We start from the raw sequence: 19,543 nt of genomic DNA, 5'->3' as shown, positions 1-19,543 counted from the left end.
TACGTCAGTAAATTACATCACCCAAGTTTATATGATTTTAAAGAAACTTTACTGTTTTTTAGGTAAGCAGCCAGATTCTCCATCTCTCTGATAATCATAATGTGGCAGTGTTCCCCAGAGCGGATGGCCACTTAAGCACACTGGAGCCCAAGAACAAATCCCATTATGAAGTACACAGGGCCGAGGCTGTACCAGATGCAAGCCTTAACAGCAATGCCTTGGAGCCCCCTCCTGCACCTCCTTCAAGCAACCAGTATTGTTTCTCCAGGACGGCTAGCTCGGCAAGGCTCACTCCCTGAAATACTTTACAAGGTTAGTTAATTAGGCCCGAGCACCTTGGCGGTGCGAAGGCCTATTGTAATTGCAGCGTTTATTATTAGGCCCGAGCACCTTGGCGGTGCGAAGGCCTATTGTAATTGCAGCGTTTATTATTATTAGGCCCGAGCACCTTGGCGGTGCGAAGGCCTATTGTAATTGCAGCGTTTATTAGGCCCGAGCACCTTGGTGGTGCGAAGGCCTATTGTAATTGCAGTGTTTATTATTATTATTATTAGGCCCGAGCACCTTGGCGGTGCGAAGGCCTATTGTAATTGCAGTGTTTATTATTATTATTATTATTATTATTATTATTAGGCCCGAGCACCTTGGCGGTGCGAAGGCCTATTGTAATTGCAGTGTTTATTAGGCCCGAGCACCTTGGCAGTGCGAAGGTCTATTGTAATTGCAGTGTTTATTATTAGGCCCGAGCACCTTGGCGGTGCGAAGGCCTATTGTAATTGCAGTGTTTATTATTATTATTATTATTAGGCCCGAGCACCTTGGCGGTGCGAAGGCCTATTGTATTTGCAGTGTTTATTATTTTTATTCGGACACTTCGCGTGCTTTTTTGGAGGCCTGAACGTGCTCGAAAACTCACCAAATTTTGCGTACCCCCCCAAGGGAATACGAAAAATTTGATATTTTGAGGTGCTCCAGAATGTTTGGGCGAAACTGAATGAGAGCGCCACCTATTTTAGGTGCCCCGCCACTGCATGTCGTTAATCTTTATGAAAATTCATACACATGATCTACATGCTAAGGCGAACAAAAAATCCTCTTAATGTCATGGTGAAATGTCGACAGGAAGGCGGCCATTTTAGGTCAAAGTCAATATTTTGGCGTTTTAGCACCTCGCATTTTAACGAACTCGCCCTAGAGCTTTTATCCCACTGAGCCACAAATTGCTCAGGATGTTCAGGAGGCATGTGTGATTAAATGTTGTGTTATTTCTTCTAATAGGAGACTTAGTTTACGAGGGGTGGGGCCTCAAAGTTTGATGTCCCGCCATGAAAACTTAAACGGATATAACTCCCACATAAAGCAACATTTCTGCACCAAATTTGCTAGATATGATGGCAGTCCCCTCCTACAGAGTTCTATATGCCAATATTTTGATTATGAACTAGCCACGCCCCCTGGAGGTCAAAAGTGTTGTTTTTTGCTCACACACCCATAACTCTGGCTTGGTGGACACCACATGGCCCAAATTCACTCAGGCATCACAAAACATGTTGGTGAAGAGATCTGGTAAAGGACGTTGCTCTACGCTGCACGGCGTGCCCGTGACGCCATGGCGAAGTTCCATGCGGCGGCGTGACATCATAAATCACTATAAAATTGTCAATTTTGATCTGATCACCCTAAAACTTATAGGGATTAATAAGGGATCAGTCCTGAACAGATTAATGTGACCATTGCTGGTGTAGACCTAAGCCCCGCCCACTTACAACAGGAAGTGGTTTTTTCCACGTTTGAGGGTCATGCTTCTAAGCAAATGGTCCCAAACACTTGAGACTCCTCCAAAACATGTCAAACCCTTTCATGATGCCACAATAAAAACCTCAAGTCGCTACGCTAAACGGGACATGGCGAATGGCGGTCCAACGCCATGAAACAGGAAGTACCTGTGACCAAGCCATGGAACCTTGGACCGCCACCAAACTTGCCATGACTGATGACAGTAAGGCCCTGAACTTAGCCCCATTGAAACATAATGGAATAAATGGAGCATGTCTCCATAGCGCCCCCTACAAAATTTCAATCAATCAGCCCCGCCCACTACATGGACCGACATGGATAAAATTCAGCACAGTTGGAGAACCTTCCAGTACCTTCAAAAAAGTCTCTTGGACATATGGGCTAAATTCAACAGGAAGTCGGCCATTTTGAAAAAGGTGCCATTTTTGGGGTCATTTCCTTTCCATGCATTTTAAACAACTCCTCCTAGGGATATTGTCCAACTGACACCCAACTTGCACAGGATGCTCAGGAGGCATGTGTGATTTAAAGTTGTGTTATTTCTTCTAATAGAAGATTTAGTTTAGGAGGGGCGGGCCCTCAAAGTTTTATGTCTCATTAACAAAGACTTATTGCTAAAACTCCCACATAAAACAACATATCAGCACAGGAATCGACTAATTTGATGCCAGTCCCATGATGAACAAAATCTACAATGCAATAATATGACTCTGAACTAGCCCCACCCCTTGGCAACAACAAGTGTCTGATATCATGAACCAGGAAGTACCTGTAACAAAGCCATGAAATTGTTGATCTTCACCATACTTGCCATGAGTCATGACAGTTATGTCCTTAATAGAGTAAAATTACAATATAGTGGAGAAAATCGTAAATGGCTCCATAGCGCCCCCTACAATATTTCAATCAATCAGCCCCGCCCAGTACATTGACTGACATTGATATGATTCGGCACAATTGTAGAACCTTCCAGTACCTTGAAAAAAGTCTCTTGGACATATGGGCTAAATAAAACAGGAAGTCGGCCATTTTGAAAAAAGGTGTCATTTTTGGGGCAATTTCTGTCATTTTCTTTGTCATGCATTTTGAGGAAGTCCTGCTAAGATTTTTATCTAACTTTAACCCAAATGAGTCAGGATGCTCAAGAGGCATGTGTGACTAAAAATTGTGCTATTTCTTTTAATAGGGGATATCGTTTAGGAGAGGCGGGGCAGCAAAGCAGATGTGATGCAATAAAAAGGAAAACTGACATAACTCCCACAAAAAACAACCAACCTGCACCAAATTTGCTACAGATGATGCCAGGCATATCCTTCACATTTCTGTATGTCAATAATTTGATTATAAATTAGCCCCGCCCCTTGGTGACAGGAACTGACCCTTCATAAGGCCTAAACGGCCTGAAGTGCAGTTTGGCTGCACTTTAGATTGAGAGAGGCATGGGAAGGATGTTGCCAGGGGAGGCGGTGGCATTATGCCGAGCGGCGCCATGGTGCGAGGGCCTATATCACCGCTTGCGGTTTTAATTATTATTATTAGGCCCGAGCACCTTGGCGGTGCGAAGGCCTATTGTAATTGCAGTGTTTATTATTATTATTATTATTATTTTTATTCGGACACTTCGCGTGCTTTTTTGGAGGCCTGAACGTGCTCGAAAACTCACCAAATTTCGCGAACCCCCCCAAGGGAATACGAAAAATTTGATATTTTGAGGTGCTCCAAAATGTTTGGGCGAAACTGAATGAGAGCGCCACCTATTTTAGGTGCCCCGCCACTGCATGTCGTTAATCTTTATGAAAATTTATACACATGATCTACATGCTAGGGTGAACAAAAAATCCTCTTAATGTCATGGTGAAATGTTGACAGGAAGGCGGCCATTTTAGGTCAAAGTAAATATTTTGGCGTTTTAGCACCTCGCATTTTAACGAACTCGTCCTAGAGCTTTTATCCCATTGAGCCACAAATTGCTCAGGATGTTCAGGAGGCATGTGTGATTAAATGTTGTGTTATTTCTTCTAATAGGAGACTTAGTTTACGAGGGGCGGGGCCTCAAAGTTTGATGTCTCGCCATGAAAAATTAAACGGATATAACTCCCCCATAAAGCAACATTTCTGCACCAAATTTGCTAGATATGATGGCAGTCCCCTCCTACAGAGTTCTATATGTCAATATTTTGATTATGAAATAGCCACGCCCCCTGGAGGTCAAAAGTGTTGTTTTTTGCTCACACACCCAGAACTCTGGCTTGGTAGACACCACATGGCCCAAATTCACTCAGGCATCACAAAACATGTTGGTGAAGAGATCTGGTAAAGGACGTTGCTCTATGCTGCACGGCGTGCCCGTGACGCCATGGCGAAGTTCCATGCGGCGGCGTGACATCATAAATCACTATAAAATTGTCAATTTTGATCTGATCACCCTAAAACTTATAGGGATTAATAAGGGATCAGTCCTGAACAGATTAATGTGACCACTGCTGGTCTAGACTTAAGCCCCGCCCACTTACAACAGGAAGTGGTTTTTTCCACGTTTGAGGGTCATGCTTCTAAGCATATGGTCCAAAACACTTGAGCCTCCTCCAAAACATGTCAAACCCTTTCATGATGCCACAATAAAAATCTCAAGTCGCTACGCTAAACGGGACATGGCGAATGGCGGTCCAACGCCATGAAACAGGAAGTACCTGTGACCAAGCCATGGAACCTTGGACCGCCACCAAACTTGCCATGACTGATGACAGTCAGGTCCTGAACTAAGCCCCATTGAAACATAATGGAATAAAGGGAGCATGTCTCCATAGCGCCCCCTACAAAATTTCAATCAATCAGCCCCGCCCACTACATTGCCCGACATGGATAAAATTCAGCACAGTTGGAGAACCTGCCAGTACCTTCAAAAAAGTCTCTTGGACATATGGGCTAAATTCAACAGGAAGTCGGCCATTTTGAAAAAGGTGCCATTTTTGGGGTCATTTCTTTGCCATGCATTTTAAACAACTCCTCCTAGGGATATTGTCCAACTGACACCCAACTTGCACAGGATGCTCAGGAGGCATGTGTGATTTAAAGTTGTGTTATTTCTTCTAATAGAAGATTTAGTTTAGGAGGGGCGGCCCTTCAAAGTTTTATGTCTCATTAACAAAGACTTATTGATAAAACTCCCACATAAAACAACATATCAGCACAGGAATCACCACATTTGATGCCAGTCCCATGATGAACAAAATATACAATGCAATAATATGACTATGAACTAGCACCACCCCTTGGCAACAACAAGTGTCTGATATCGTGAACCAGGAAGTACCTGTAACAAAGCCATGAAACCTTTGATCTTCACCATACTTGCCATGAGTCATGACAGTTATGTCCTTAATAGAGTAAAATTATAATATAGTGGAAAAGAAAGTAAATGGCTCCATAGCGCCCCCTACAATATTTCAATCAATCAGCCCCGCCCACTACATTGACTGACATGGATAAAATTCAGCACACTGATAGACCATTCCAGCACCTTCAAAAAAGTCTCTTGGACACATGGGCTAAATCAAACAGGGAGTCGGCCATTTTGAAAAAGGTGTCATTTTTGGCGTCATTTCTGTCATTTTCTTTGTCATGCATTTTGAGAAGTTCCTTCTAAGAATTTTGTCCAACTTTAACCCAAATGAGTTAGGATGCTCAAGAGGCATGTGTGATTAAAAGTTGTGCTATTTCTTTTAATAGGGGATATCATTTAGGAGAGGCGGGGCAGCAAAGCAGATGTGATGCAACGAAAAGGAAAACTGACATAACTCCCACAAAAAACAACCAACCTGCACCAAATTCACTACAGATGATGCCAGTCATATTCTTCACATTTGTGCATGTCAATAATTAGATTATAAATTAGCCCCGCCCCTTGGTGACAGGAAGTGACCCTTCATAAGGCCTAAATGGCCTGAAGTGCAGTCTGGCTGCACTTTAGATAGAGAGAGGCATGGGAAGGATGTTGGCAGGGGAGGCGGTTGCATTATGCCGAGCGGCGCCATGGTGCGAGGGCCTATATCACCGCTTGCGGTTTTAATTAGGCCCGAGCACCTTGGCAGTGCGAAGGCCTATTGTAATTGCAGCGTTTATTATTATTATTATTTTTATTCGGACACTTCGCGTGCTTTTTTGGAGGCCTGAACGTGCTCGAAAACTCACCAAATTTTGCGTACCCCCCCAAGGGAATACGAAAAATTTGATATTTTGAGGTGCTCCAGAATGTTTGGGCGAAACTGAACGAGAGCGCCACCTATTTTAGGTGCCCCGCCACTGCATGTCGTTAATCTTTATGAAAATTCATACACATGATCTACATGCTAGGGCGAACAAAAAATCCTCTTAATGTCATGGTGAAATCTCGAAAGGAAGGCGGCCATTTTAGGTCAAAGTCAATATTTTGGCGTTTTAGTACCTCGCATTTTAACGAACTCGTCCTAGAGCTTTTATCCCACTGAGCCACAAATTGCTCAGGATGTTCAGGAGGCATGTGTAATTAAATGTTGTGTTATTTCTTCTAATAGGAGACTTAGTTTACGAGGGGCGGGACCTCAAAGTTTGATGTCTCGCCAGGAAAAATTAAACGGATATAACTCCCACATAAAGCAACATTTCTGCACCAAATTTGCTAGATATGATGGCAGTCCCCTCCTACAGAGTTCTATATGCCAATATTTTGATTATGAAATAGCCACGCCCCCTGGAGGTCAAAAGTGTTGTTTTTTGCTCACACACCCATAACTCTGGCTTGGTGGACACCACATGGCCCAAATTCACTCAGGCATCACAAAACATGTTGGTGAAGAGATCTGGTAAAGGACGTTGCTCTACGCTGCACGGCGTGCCCGTGACGCCATGGCGAAGTTCCATGTGGCGGCGTGACATCATAAATCACTATAAAATTGTCAATTTTGATCTGATCACCCTAAAACTTATAGGGATTAATAAGGGATCAGTCCTGAACAGATTAATGTGACCATTGCTGGTGTAGACCTAAGCCCCGCCCACTTACAACAGGAAGTGGTTTTTTCCACGTTTAAGGGTCATGCTTCTAAGCAAATGGTCCAAAACACTTGAGACTCCTCCAAAACATGTCAAACCCTTTCATGATGCCACAATAAAAACCTCAAGTCGCTACGCTAAACGGGACATGGCGAATGGCGGTCCAACGCCATGAAACAGGAAGTACCTGTAACCAAGCCATGGAACCTTGGACAGCCACCAAACTTGCCATGACTGATGACAGTAAGGCCCTGAACTAAGCCCCATTGAAACATTATGGAATAAATGGAGCATGTCTCCATAGCGCCCCCTACAAAATTTCAATCAATCAGCCCCGCCCACTACATGGACCGACATGAATAAAATTCAGCACAGTTGGAGAACCTTCCAGTACCTTCAAAAAAGTCTCTTGGACATATGGGCTAAATTCAACAGGAAGTCGGGCATTTAGAAAAAGGTGCCATTTTTGGGGTCATTTCTTTGCCATGCATTTTAAACAACTCCTCCTAGGGATATTGTCCAACTGACACCCAACTTGCACAGGATGCTCAGGAGGCATGTGTGATTTAAAGTTGTGTTATTTCTTCTAATAGAAGATTTAGTTTAGGAGGGGCGGGCCCTCAAAGTTTGATGTCTTATTAACAAAGACTTATTGCTAAAACTCCCACATAAAACAACATATCAGCACAGGAATCGACCCATTTGATGCCAGTCCCATGATGAACAAAATCTACAATGCAATAATATGACTCTGAACTAGCCCCACCCCTTGGCAACAACAAGTGTCTGATATCATGAACCAGGAAGTACCTGTAACAAAGCCGTGAAATTGTCGATCTTCACCATACTTGCCATGAGTCATGACAGTTATGTCCTTAATAGAGTAAAATTACAACATAGTGGAGAAGATCGTAAATGGCTCCATAGCGCCCCCTACAATATTTCAATCAATCAGCCCCGCCCACTACATTGACTGACATGGATATGATTCGGCACAGTTTTAGAACCTTCCAGTACCTTCAAAACAGTCTCTTGGACATATGGCCTAAATCAAACAGGAAGTCGGCCATTTTGAAAAAGCTGACATATTTGGGGTAATTTCTGTCATTTTCTTTGCCATGCATTTTGAGCAACTCCTCCCAAGAATTTTATCCAACTTTAACCCAAATGAGTCAGGATGCTCAAGAGACATGTGTGATTAAAAGTTGTGCTATTTCTTTTAATAGGGGATATCATTTAGGAGAGGCGGGGCAGCAAAGCAGATGTGATGCAACGAAAAGTAAAACTGACATAACTCCCACAAAAAACAACCAACCTGCACCAAATTTGCTACAGATGATGCCAGTCATATCCTTCACATTTGTGCATGTCAATAATTAGATGATAAGTTAGCCCCGCCCCTTGGTGACAGGAAGTGACCCTTCATAAGGCCTAAACGGCCTGAAGTGCAGTCTGGCTGCACTTTAGGTTGAGAGAGGCATGGGAAGGATGTTGCCAGGGGAGGCGGTGGCATTATGCCGAGCGGCGCCATGGTGCGAGGGCCTATATCACCGCTTGCGGTTTTAATTATTATTATTATTATTATTTTTATTCGGACACTTCGCGTGCTTTTTTGGAGGCCTGAACGTGCTCGAAAACTCACCAAATTTTGCGTACCCCCCCAAGGGAATACGAAAAATTTGATATTTTGAGGTGCTCCAGAATGTTTGGGCGAAACTGAACGAGAGCGCCACCTATTTTAGGTGCCCCGCCACTGCATGTCATTAATCTTTATGAACATTCATACACATGACCTACATGCTAGGGCGAACAAAAAATCCTCTTAATGTCATGGTGAAATGTCGACAGGAAGGCCGCCATTTAAGGTCAAAGTCAATATTTTGGCGTTTTAGCACCTCGCATTTTAACGAACTCGTCCTAGAGCTTTTATCCCACTGAGCCACAAATTGCTCAGGATGTTCAGGAGGCATGTGTGATTAAATGTTGTGTTATTTCTTCTAATAGGAGACTTAGTTTACGAGGGGCGGGGCCTCAAAGTTTGATGTCTCGCCATGAAAAATTAAACGGATATAACTCCCACATAAAGCAACATTTCTGCACCAAATTTGCTAGATATGATGGCAGTCCCCTCCTACAGAGTTCTATATGTCAATATTTTGATTATGAAATAGCCACGCCCCCTGGAGGTCAAAAGTGTTGTTTTTTGCTCACACACCCAGAACTCTGGCTTGGTGGACACCACATGGCCCAAATTCACTCAGGCATCACAAAACATGTTGGTGAAGAGATCTGATAAAGGACGTTGCTCTACGCTGCACGGCGTGCCCGTGACGCCATGGCGAAGTTCCATGCGGCGGCGTGACATCATAAATCACTATAAAATTCTCAATTTTGATCTGATCAGCCTAAAACTTATAGGGATTAATAAGGGATCAGTCCTGAACAGATTAATGTGACCATTGCTGGTCTAGACCTAAGCCCCGCCCACTTACAACAGGAAGTGGTTTTTTCCACGTTTGAGGGTCATGCTTCTAAGCAAATGGTCCCAAACACTTGAGCCTCCTCCAAAACATGTCAAACCCTTTCATGATGCCACAATAAAAACCTCAAGTCGCTACGCTAAACGGGACATGGCGAATGGCGGCCCAACGCCATGAAACAGGAAGTACCTGTGACCAAGCCATGGAACCTTGGACCGCCACCATACTTGCCATGACTCATGACAGTAAGGCCCTGAACTAAGCCCCATTGAAACATTATGGAATAAATGGAGCATGTCTCCATAGCGCCCCCTACAAAATTTCAATCAATCAGCCCCGCCCACTACATGGACCGACATGGATAAAATTCAGCACAGTTGGAGAACCTTCCAGTACCTTCAAAAAAGTCTCTTGGACATATGGGCTAAACCCAACAGGAAGTCGGCCATTTTGAAAAAGGTGCCATTTTTGGGGTCATTTCTTTGCCATGCATTTTAAACAACTCCTCCTAGGGATATTGTCCAACTGACACCCAACTTGCACAGGATGCTCAGGGGGCATGTGTGATTTAAAGTTGTGCTATTTCTTCTAATAGAAGATTTAGTTTAGGAGGGGCGGGCCCTCAAAGTTTTATGTCTCATTAACAAAGACTTATTGCTAAAACTCCCACATAAAACAACATATCAGCACAGGAATCGACACATTTGATGCCAGTCCCATGATGAACAAAATCTAAAATGCAATGATATGACTATGAACTAGCCCCACCCCTTGGCAACAACAAGTGTCTGATATCATGAACCAGGAAGTACCTGTAACAAAGCCATGAAATTGTTGATCTTCACCATACTTCCCATGAGTCATGACAGTTATGTACTTAATAGAGTAAAATTACAATATAGTGGAAAAGATAGTAAATGGCTCCATAGCGCCCCCTACAATATTTCAATCAATCAGCCCCGCCCACTGCATTGACTGACATGGATATGATTCGGCACAGTTGTAGACCCTCCCAGTACCTTCAAAAAAGTCTCTTGGACATATGGGCTAAATAAAACAGGAAGTCGGCCATTTTGAATAAGGTGCCATTTTCGGGGTCATTTCTGTCATTTTCTTTGCCATGCATTTTGAGGAAGTCCTGCTAAGAATTTTATCTAACTTTAATCCAAATGAGTCAGGATGCTCAAGAGACATGTGTGATTAAAAGTTGTGCTATTTCTTTTAATAGGGGATATCGTTTAGGAGAGGCGGGGCAGCAAAGCAGCTGTGATGCAATGAAAAGGAAAACTGACATAACTCCCACAAAACCAACCAACCTGCACCAAATTTGCTACAGATGATGCCAGTCATATCCTTCACATTTGTGCATGTCAATAATTAGATGATAAGTTAGCCCCGCCCCTTGGTGACAGGAAGTGACCGTTCATAAGGCCTTAATGGCCTGAAGTGCAGTCTGGCTGCACTTTAGGTTGAGAGAGGCATGGGAAGGATGTTGCCAGGGGAGGGGGTGGCATTATGCCGAGCGGCGCCATGGTGCGAGGGCCTATATCACCGCTTGCGGTTTTAATTAGGCCCGAGCACCTTGGCGGTGCGAAGGCCTATTGTAATTGCAGCGTTTATTATTAGGCCCGAGCACCTTGGCGGTGCGAAGGCCTATTGTAATTGCAGTGTTTATTATTATTATTATTATTATTATTATTATTATTATTCTCCTAATAAATGAATTGCTTTTTTGGAGGCCTGAACATGCTCAAAAACTCACCAAATTTTGCGTACCCCCCCAAGGGAATGTGAAAAATTTGATATTTTGAGGTGCTCCAGAATGTTTGGGCGAAACTGAATGAGAGCGCCACCTATTTTAGGTGCCCCGCCACTGCATGTCGTTAATCTTTATGAAAATTCATACATATGATCTACATGCTAGGGCGAACAAAAAATCCTCTTAATGTCATGGTGAAATGTCGACAGGAAGGCGGCCATTTTAGGTCAAAGTCAATATTTTGGCGTTTTAGCACCTCGCATTTTAACGAACTCGTCCTAGGGCTTTTATCCCACTGAGCCACAAATTGCTCAGGATGTTCAGGAGGCATGTGTGATTAAATGTTGTGTTATTTCTTCTAATAGGAGACTTAGTTTACGAGGGGCGGGGCCTCAAAGTTTGATGTCTCGCCAGGAAAAATTAAACGGATATAACTCCCACATAAAGCAACATTTCTGCACCAAATTTGCTAGATATGATGGCAGTCCCCTCCTACAGAGTTCTATATGTCAATATTTTGATTATGAAATAGCCACGCCCCCTGGAGGTCAAAAGTGTTGTTTTTTGCTCACACACCCATAACTCTGGCTTGGTGGACACCACATGGCCCAAATTCACTCAGGCATCACAAAACATGTTGGTGAAGAGATCTGATAAAGGACGTTGCTCTACGCTGCACGGCGTGCCCGTGACGCCATGGCGAAGTTCCATGCGGCGGCGTGACATCATAAATCCCTATAAAATTGTCAATTTTGATCTGATCACCCTAAAACTTATAGGGATTAATAAGGGATCAGTCCTGAACAGATTACTGTGACCATTGCTGGTGTAGACCTAAACTCCGCCCACTTACAACAGGAAGTGTTTTTTTGCACGTTTGAGGGTCATGCTTCTAAGCAAATGTTCCAAAACACTTGAGCCTCCTCCAAAACATGTCAAACCCTTTCATGATGCCACAATAAAAACCTCAAGTCGCTACGCTAAACGGGACATGGCGAATGGCGGTCCAACGCCATGAAACAGGAAGTACCTGTGACCAAGCCATGGAACCTTGGACCGCAACCATACTTGCCATGACTGATGACAGTAAGGCCCTGAACTAAGCCCCATTGAAACATAATGGAATACATGGAGCATGTCTCTATAGCGCCCCCTACAAAATTTCAATCAATCAGCCCCGCCCACTACATGGACATGTCAAACCCTTTCATGATGCCACAATAAAAACCTCAAGTCGCTACGCTAAACGGGACATGGCGAATGGCGGTCCAACGCCATGAAACAGGAAGTACCTGTGACCAAGCCATGGAACCTTGGACCGCAACCATACTTGCCATGACTGATGACAGTAAGGCCCTGAACTAAGCCCCATTGAAACATAATGGAATACATGGAGCATGTCTCTATAGCGCCCCCTACAAAATTTCAATCAATCAGCCCCGCCCACTACATGGACCGACATGGATAAAATTCAGCACAGTTGGAGAACCTTCCAGTACCTTCAAAAAAGTCTCTTGGACATATGGGCTAAATTCAACAGGAAGTCGGCCATTTTGAAAAAGGTGCCATTTTTGGGGTCATTTCTTTGCCATGCATTTTAAACAACTCCTCCTAGGGATATTGTCCAACTGACACCCAACTTGCACAGGATGCTCAGGAGGCATGTGTGATTTAAAGTTGTGTTATTTCTTCTAATAGAAGATTTAGTTTAGGAGGGGCGGGCCCTCAAAGTTTGATGTCTTATTAACAAAGACTTATTGCTAAACCTCCCACATAAAACAACATATCAGCACAGGAATCGCCACATTTGATGCCAGTCCCATGATGAACAAAATCTACAATGCAATAATGGGACTATGAATTAGCCCCACCCCTTGGCAACAACAAGTGTCTGATATCGTGAACCAGGAAGTACCTGTAACAAAGCCATGAAACCTTTGATCTTCACCATACTTGCCATGACTTATGACAGTAAAGTCCTTAATAGAGTAAAATTACAATATAGTGGAGAAGATAGTAAATGGCTCCATAGCGCCCCCTACAATATTTTAATTAATTAGCCCCGCCCACTACATTGACTGACATGGTTATGATTCGGGAAACTTGTAGACGCTCCCAGTACCTTGAAAAAAGTCTCTTGGACATATGGGCTAAATCAAACAGGGAGTCGGCCATTTTGAAAAAGGTGCCATTTTTGGGGTCATTTCTGTCATTTTCTTTGCCATGCATTTTGAGGAACTTCTCCTAAGAATTTTGTCCAACTTTAACCCAAATGAGTCAGGATGCTCAAGAGGCATGTGTGATTAGAAGTAGTGCTATTTCTTTTAATAGGGGATATCGTTTAGGAGAGGCGGGGCAGCAAAGCAGATGTGATGCAACAAAAAGAAAAACTGACATAAATCCCCCAAAAAACAACCAACCTGCACCAAATTTGCTACAGATGATGCCAGTCATATCCTTCACATTTGTGCATGTCAATAATTAGATGATAAGTTAGCCCCGCCCCTTGGTGACAGGAAGTGACCCTTCATAAAACCTAAATGGTCTGAAGTGCAGTCTGGCTGCACTTTAGGTTGAGAGAGGCATGGGAAGGATGTTGCCAGGGGAGGCGGTGGCATGATGCCGAGCGACGCCATGGTGCGAAGGCCTATATCACCGCCTGCGGTTTTAATTAGGCCCGAGCACCTTGGCGGTGCGAAGGCCTATTGTAATTGCAGCGTTTATTATTATTATTATTATTATTAGGCCCGAGCACCTTGGCGGTGCGAAGGCCTATTGTAATTGCAGTGTTTATTATTAGGCCCGAGCACCTTGGCGGTGCGAAGGCCTATTGTAATTGCAGTGTTTATTAGGCCCGAGCACCTTGGCGGTGCGAAGGCCTATTGTAATTGCAGTGTTTATTATTAGGCCCGAGCACCTTGGCGGTGCGAAGGCCTATTGTAATTGCAGTGTTTATTATTATTATTATTAGGCCCGAGCACCTTGGCGGTGCGAAGGCCTATTGTAATTGCAGCGTTTATTAGGCCCGAGCACCTTGGCGGTGCGAAGGCCTATTGTAATTGCAGCGTTTATTATTATTATTATTATTATTAGGCCCGAGCACCTTGGCGGTGCGAAGGCCTATTGTAATTGCAGTGTTTATTATTATTATTTTTATTCGGACACTTCGCGTGCTTTTTTGGAGGCCTGAACGTGCTCGAAAACTCACCAAATTTTGCGTACCCCCCCAAGGGAATACGAAAAATTTGATATTTTGAGGTGCTCCAGAATGTTTGGGCGAAACTGAAAGAGAGCGCCACCTATTTTAGGTGCCCTGCCACTGCATGTCGTTAATCTTTATAAAAATTCATACACATGATCTAAATGACAGGACAAACAAAAAATCCTCTTAATGTCATGGTGAAATGTCGACAGGAAGGCGGCCATTTTAGGTCAAAGTCAATATTTTGGCGTTTTAGCACCTCGCATTTTAACGAACTCGTCCTAGAGCTTTTATCCCACTGAGCCACAAATTGCTCAGGATGTTCAGGAGGCATGTGTGATTCAATGTTGTGTTATTTCTTCTAATAGGAGACTTAGTTTACGAGGGGCGGGGCCTCAAAGTTTGATGTCTCGCCATGAAAAATTAAACGGATATAACTCCCACATAAATCAACATTTCTTCACCAAATTTGCTAGATATGATGGCAGTCCCCTCCTACAGAGTTCTATATGCTAATATTTTGATTATGAAATAGCCACGCCCCCTGGAGGTCAAAAGTGTTGTTTTTTGCTCACACACCCATAACTCTGGCTTGGTGGACACCACATGGCCCAAATTCACTCAGGCATCACAAAACATGTTGGTGAAGAGATCTGGTAAAGGACGTTGCTCTACGCTGCACGGCGTGCCCGTGACGCCATGGCGAAGTTCCATGCGGCGGCGTGACATCATAAATCACTATAAAATTGTCAATTTTGATCTGATCACCCTAAAACTTATAGGGATTAATAAGGGATCAGTCCTGAACAGATTAATGTGACCATTGCTGGTGTAGACCTAAGCCCCGCCCACTTACAACAGGAAGTGGTTTTTTCCACGTTTGAGGGTCATGCTTCTAAGCAAATGGTCCCAAACACTTGAGACTCCTCCAAAACATGTCAAACCCTTTCATGATGCCACAATAAAAACCTCAAGTTGCTACGCTAAACGGGACATGGCGAATGGCGGTCCAACGCCATGAAACAGGAAGTACCTGTGACCAAGCCATGGAACCTTGGACCGCAACCATACTTGCCATGACTGATGACAGTAAGGCCCTGAACTAAGCCCCATTGAAACATAATGGAATACATGGAGCATGTCTCCATAGCGCCCCCTACAAAATTTCAATCAATCAGCCCCGCCCACTACATGGACCGACATGGATAAAATTCAGCACAGTTGGAGAACCTTCCAGTACCTTCAAAAAAGTCTCTTGGACATATGGGCTAAATTCAACAGGAAGTCGGCCATTTTGAAAAAGGTGCCATTTTTGGGGTCATTTCTTTGCCATGCATTTTAAACAACTCCTCCTAGGGATATTGTCCAACTGACACCCAACTTGCACAGGATGCTCAGGAGGCATGTGTGATTTAAAGTTGTGTTATTTCTTCTAATAGAAGATTTAGTTTAGGAGGGGCAGGCCCTCAAAGTTTGATGTCTTATTAACAAAGACTTATTGCTAAATCTCCCACATAAAACAACATATCAGCACAGGAATCGCCACATTTGATGCCAGTCCCATGATGAACAAAATCTACAATGCAATAATGGGACTATGAATTAGCCCCACCCCTTGGCAACAACAAGTGTCTGATATCATGAACCAGGAAGTACCTGTAACAAAGCCATGAAATTGTTGATCTTCACCATACTTGCCATGACTTATCACAGTTATGTCCTTAATAGAGTAAAATTAAAATATAGTGGAGAAGATAGTAAATGGCTCCATAGCGCCCCATAAAATATTTTAATTAATTAGCCCCGCCCACTACATTGACTGACATGGATATGATTCAGGAAACTTGTAGACGCTCCCAGTACCTTCAAAAAAGTCTCTTGGACATATGGGCTAAATCAAACAGGGAGTCGGCCATTTTGAAAAAGGTGCCATTTTTGGGGTCATTTCTGTCATTTTCTTTGCCATGCATTTTGAGGAACTTGTCCTAAGAATTTTGTCCAACTTTAACCCAAATGAGTCAGGATGCTCAAGAGGCATGTGTGATTAAAAGTTGTGCTATTTCTTTTAATAGGGGATATCATTTAGGAGAGGCGGGGCAGCAAAGCTGATGTGATGCAACAAAAAGAAAAACTGACATAACTCCCCCAAAAAACAACCAACCTGCACCAAATTTGCTACAGATGATGCCAGTCATATCCTTCACATTTGTGCATGTCAATAATTAGATGATAAGTTAGCCCCGCCCCTTGGTGACAGGAAGTGACCCTTCATAAGACCTAAATGGTCTGAAGTGCAGTCTGGCTACACTTTAGGTTGAGAGAGGCATGGGAAGGATGTTGCCAGGGGAGGCGGTGACATTATGCCGAGCGGCGCCATGGTGCGAGGGCCTATATCACCGCCTGCGGTTTTAATTATTATTATTATTATTATTTTTATTCGGACACTTCGCGTGCTTTTTTGGAGGCCTGAACGTGCTCGAAAACTCACCAAATTTTGCGTACCCCCCCAAGGGAATACGAAAAATTTGATATTTTGAGGTGCTCCAGAATGTTTGGGCGAAACTGAACGAGAGCGCCACCTATTTTAGGTGCCCCGCCACTGCATGTCATCAATCTTTATGAAAATTCATACACATGATCTACATGCTAGCGCGAACAAAAAATCCTCTTAATGTCATGGTGAAATGTCGACAGGAAGGCGGCCATTTTAGGTCAAAGTCAATATTTTGGCGTTTTAGCACCTCGCATTTTAACGAACTCGTCCTAGGGCTTTTATCCCACTGAGCCACAAATTGCTGAGGATGTTCAGGAGGCATGTGTGATTAAATGTTGTGTTATTTCTTCTAATAGGAGACTTAGTTTACGAGGGGCAGGGCCTCAAAGTTTGATGTCTCGCCATGAAAAATTAAACGGATATAACTCCCACATAAAGCAACATTTCTGCACCAAATTTGCTAGATATGATGGCAGTCCCCTCCTACAGAGTTCTATATGTCAATATTTTGATTATGAAATAGCCACGCCCCCTGGAGGTCAAAAGTGTTGTTTTTTGCTCACACACCCATAACTCTGGCTTGGTAGACAGCACATGGCCCAAATTCACTCAGGCATCACAAAACATGTTGGTGAAGAGATCTGATAAAGGACGTTGCTCTGCGCTGCACGGCGTGCCTGTGACGCCATGGCGAAGTTCTATGCGGCGGCGTGACATCATAAATCACTATAAAATTGTCAATTTTGATCTGATCACCCTAAAACTTATAGGGATTAATAAGGGATCAGTCCTGAAAAGATTATTGTGACCATTGCTGGTCTAGACCTAAGCTCCGCCCACTTACAACAGGAAGTGGTTTTTTCCACGTTTGAGGGTCATGCTTCTAAGCAAATGGTCCCAAACACTTGAGACTCCTCCAAAACATGTCAAACCCTTTCATGATGCCACAATAAAAACCTCAAGTCGCTACGCTAAACGGGACATGGCGAATGGCGGTCCAACGCCATGAAACAGGAAGTACCTGTGACCAAGCCATGGAACCTTGGACCGCCACCAAACTTGCCATGACTGATGACAGTAAGGCCCTGAACGAAGCCCCATTGAAACATTATGGAATAAATGCAGCATGCCTCCATAGCGCCCCCTACAAAATTTCAATCAATCAGCCCCGCCCACTACATTGATCGACATGGATAAAATTCAGCACAGTTGGAGAACCTACCAGTACCTTCAAAAAAGTCTCTTGGACATATGGGCTAAATTCAACAGGAAGTCGGCCATTTTGAAAAAGGTGCCATTTTTGGGGTCATTTCTTTGCCATGCATTTTAAACAACTCCTCCTAGGGATATTGTCCAACTGACACCCAACTTGCACAGGATGCTCAGGAGGCATGTGTGATTTAAAGTTGTGTTATTTCTTCTAATAGAAGATTTAGTTTAGGAGGGGCGGGCCCTCAAAGTTTTATGTCTCATTAACAAAGACTTATTGCTAAAACTCCCACATAAAACAACATGTCAGCACAGGAATCGACACATTTGATGCCAGTCCCATGATGAACAAAATCTACAATGCAATAATATGACTATGAATTAGCCCCACCCCTTGGCAACAACAAGTGTCTGATATCATGAACCAGGAAGTACCTGTAACAAAGCCATGAAATTGTTGATCTTCACCATACTTGCCATGAGTCATGACAGTTATGTACTTAATAGAAAAAAATTACAACATAGTGGAAACGATAGTAAATGGCTCCATAGCGCCCCCTACAATATTTCAATCAATCAGCCCCGCCCACTACATTGACTGACATGGATAAAATTCAGCACACTTATAGACCCTCCCAGTACCTTCAAAAAAGTCTCTTGGATATATGGGCTAAATCCAACAGGAAGTCGGCCATTTTGAAAAGGGTGCCATTTTTGGGGTCATTTCTGTCATTTTCTTTGCCATGCATTTTCAGGAACTTGTCCTAAGAATTTTGTCCAACTTTAACCCAAATGAGTCAGGATGCTCAAGAAGCATGTGTGATTAAAAGTTGTGCTATTTCTTTTAATAGGGGATATCGTTTAGGAGAGGCGGGGCAGCAAAGCAGATGTGATGCAATGAAAAGGAAAACAGACATAACTCCCACAAAAAACAACCAACCTGCACCAAATTTGCTACAGATGATGCCAGGCATATCCTTCACATTTGTGCATGTCAATAATTAGATGATAAGTTAGCCCCGCCCCTTGGTGACAGGAAGTGACCGTTCATAAGGCCTAAATGGCCTGAAGTGCAGTCTGGCTGCACTTTAGGTTGAGAGAGGCATGGGAAGGATCTTGCCAGGGGAGGCGGTGGCATTCTGCCGAGCGGCGCCATGGTGCGAGGGCCTATATCACCGCTTGCGGTTTTAATTATTATTAGGCCCGAGCACCTTGGCGGTGCGAAGGCCTATTGTAATTGCAGTGTTTATTATTATTAGGCCCGAGCACCTTGGCGGTGCGAAGGCCTATTGTAATTGCAGTGTTTATTATTATTATTATTATTATTAGGCCCGAGCACCTTGGCGGTGCGAAGGCCTATTGTAATTGCAGTGTTTATTAGGCCCGAGCACCTTGGCGGTGCGAAGGCCTATTGTAATTGCAGCGTTTATTATTATTATTATTATTATTATTATTATTATTATTCTCCTAATAAATGAATTGCTTTTTTGGAGGCCTGAACATGCTCAAAAACTCACCAAATTTTGCGTACGCCCCCAAGGGAATGCGAAAAATTTGATATTTTGAGGTGC

General features: G+C 43.5%; 1 protein-coding gene across 1 annotated transcript in view; it reads left to right on the top strand.

Moving 5' to 3' along the window:
• LOC306757709 (uncharacterized protein) overlaps positions 1-299 on the top strand; it is a gene marked incomplete at its 3' end in the record, with an annotated part of 493,032 nt that extends 492,733 nt beyond the window's left edge. Inside the window, exon 10 of the mRNA XM_079242835.1 lies at positions 119-299. Within this exon, the coding sequence (XP_079098961.1) occupies positions 119-299 (181 nt within the window). The remainder of the gene's footprint in view (positions 1-118) is intronic.
• Positions 300-19,543: the final 19,244 nt, after the last annotated feature.

Source organism: Telmatherina bonti, assembly GCF_933228915.1.
Source record: "Telmatherina bonti genome assembly, chromosome: 6".
NCBI lineage: Eukaryota > Metazoa > Chordata > Actinopteri > Atheriniformes > Telmatherinidae > Telmatherina > Telmatherina bonti.
Note: the sequence above shows the minus strand (reverse complement) of the source record. Positions and strands in the feature narration are given on the sequence as shown.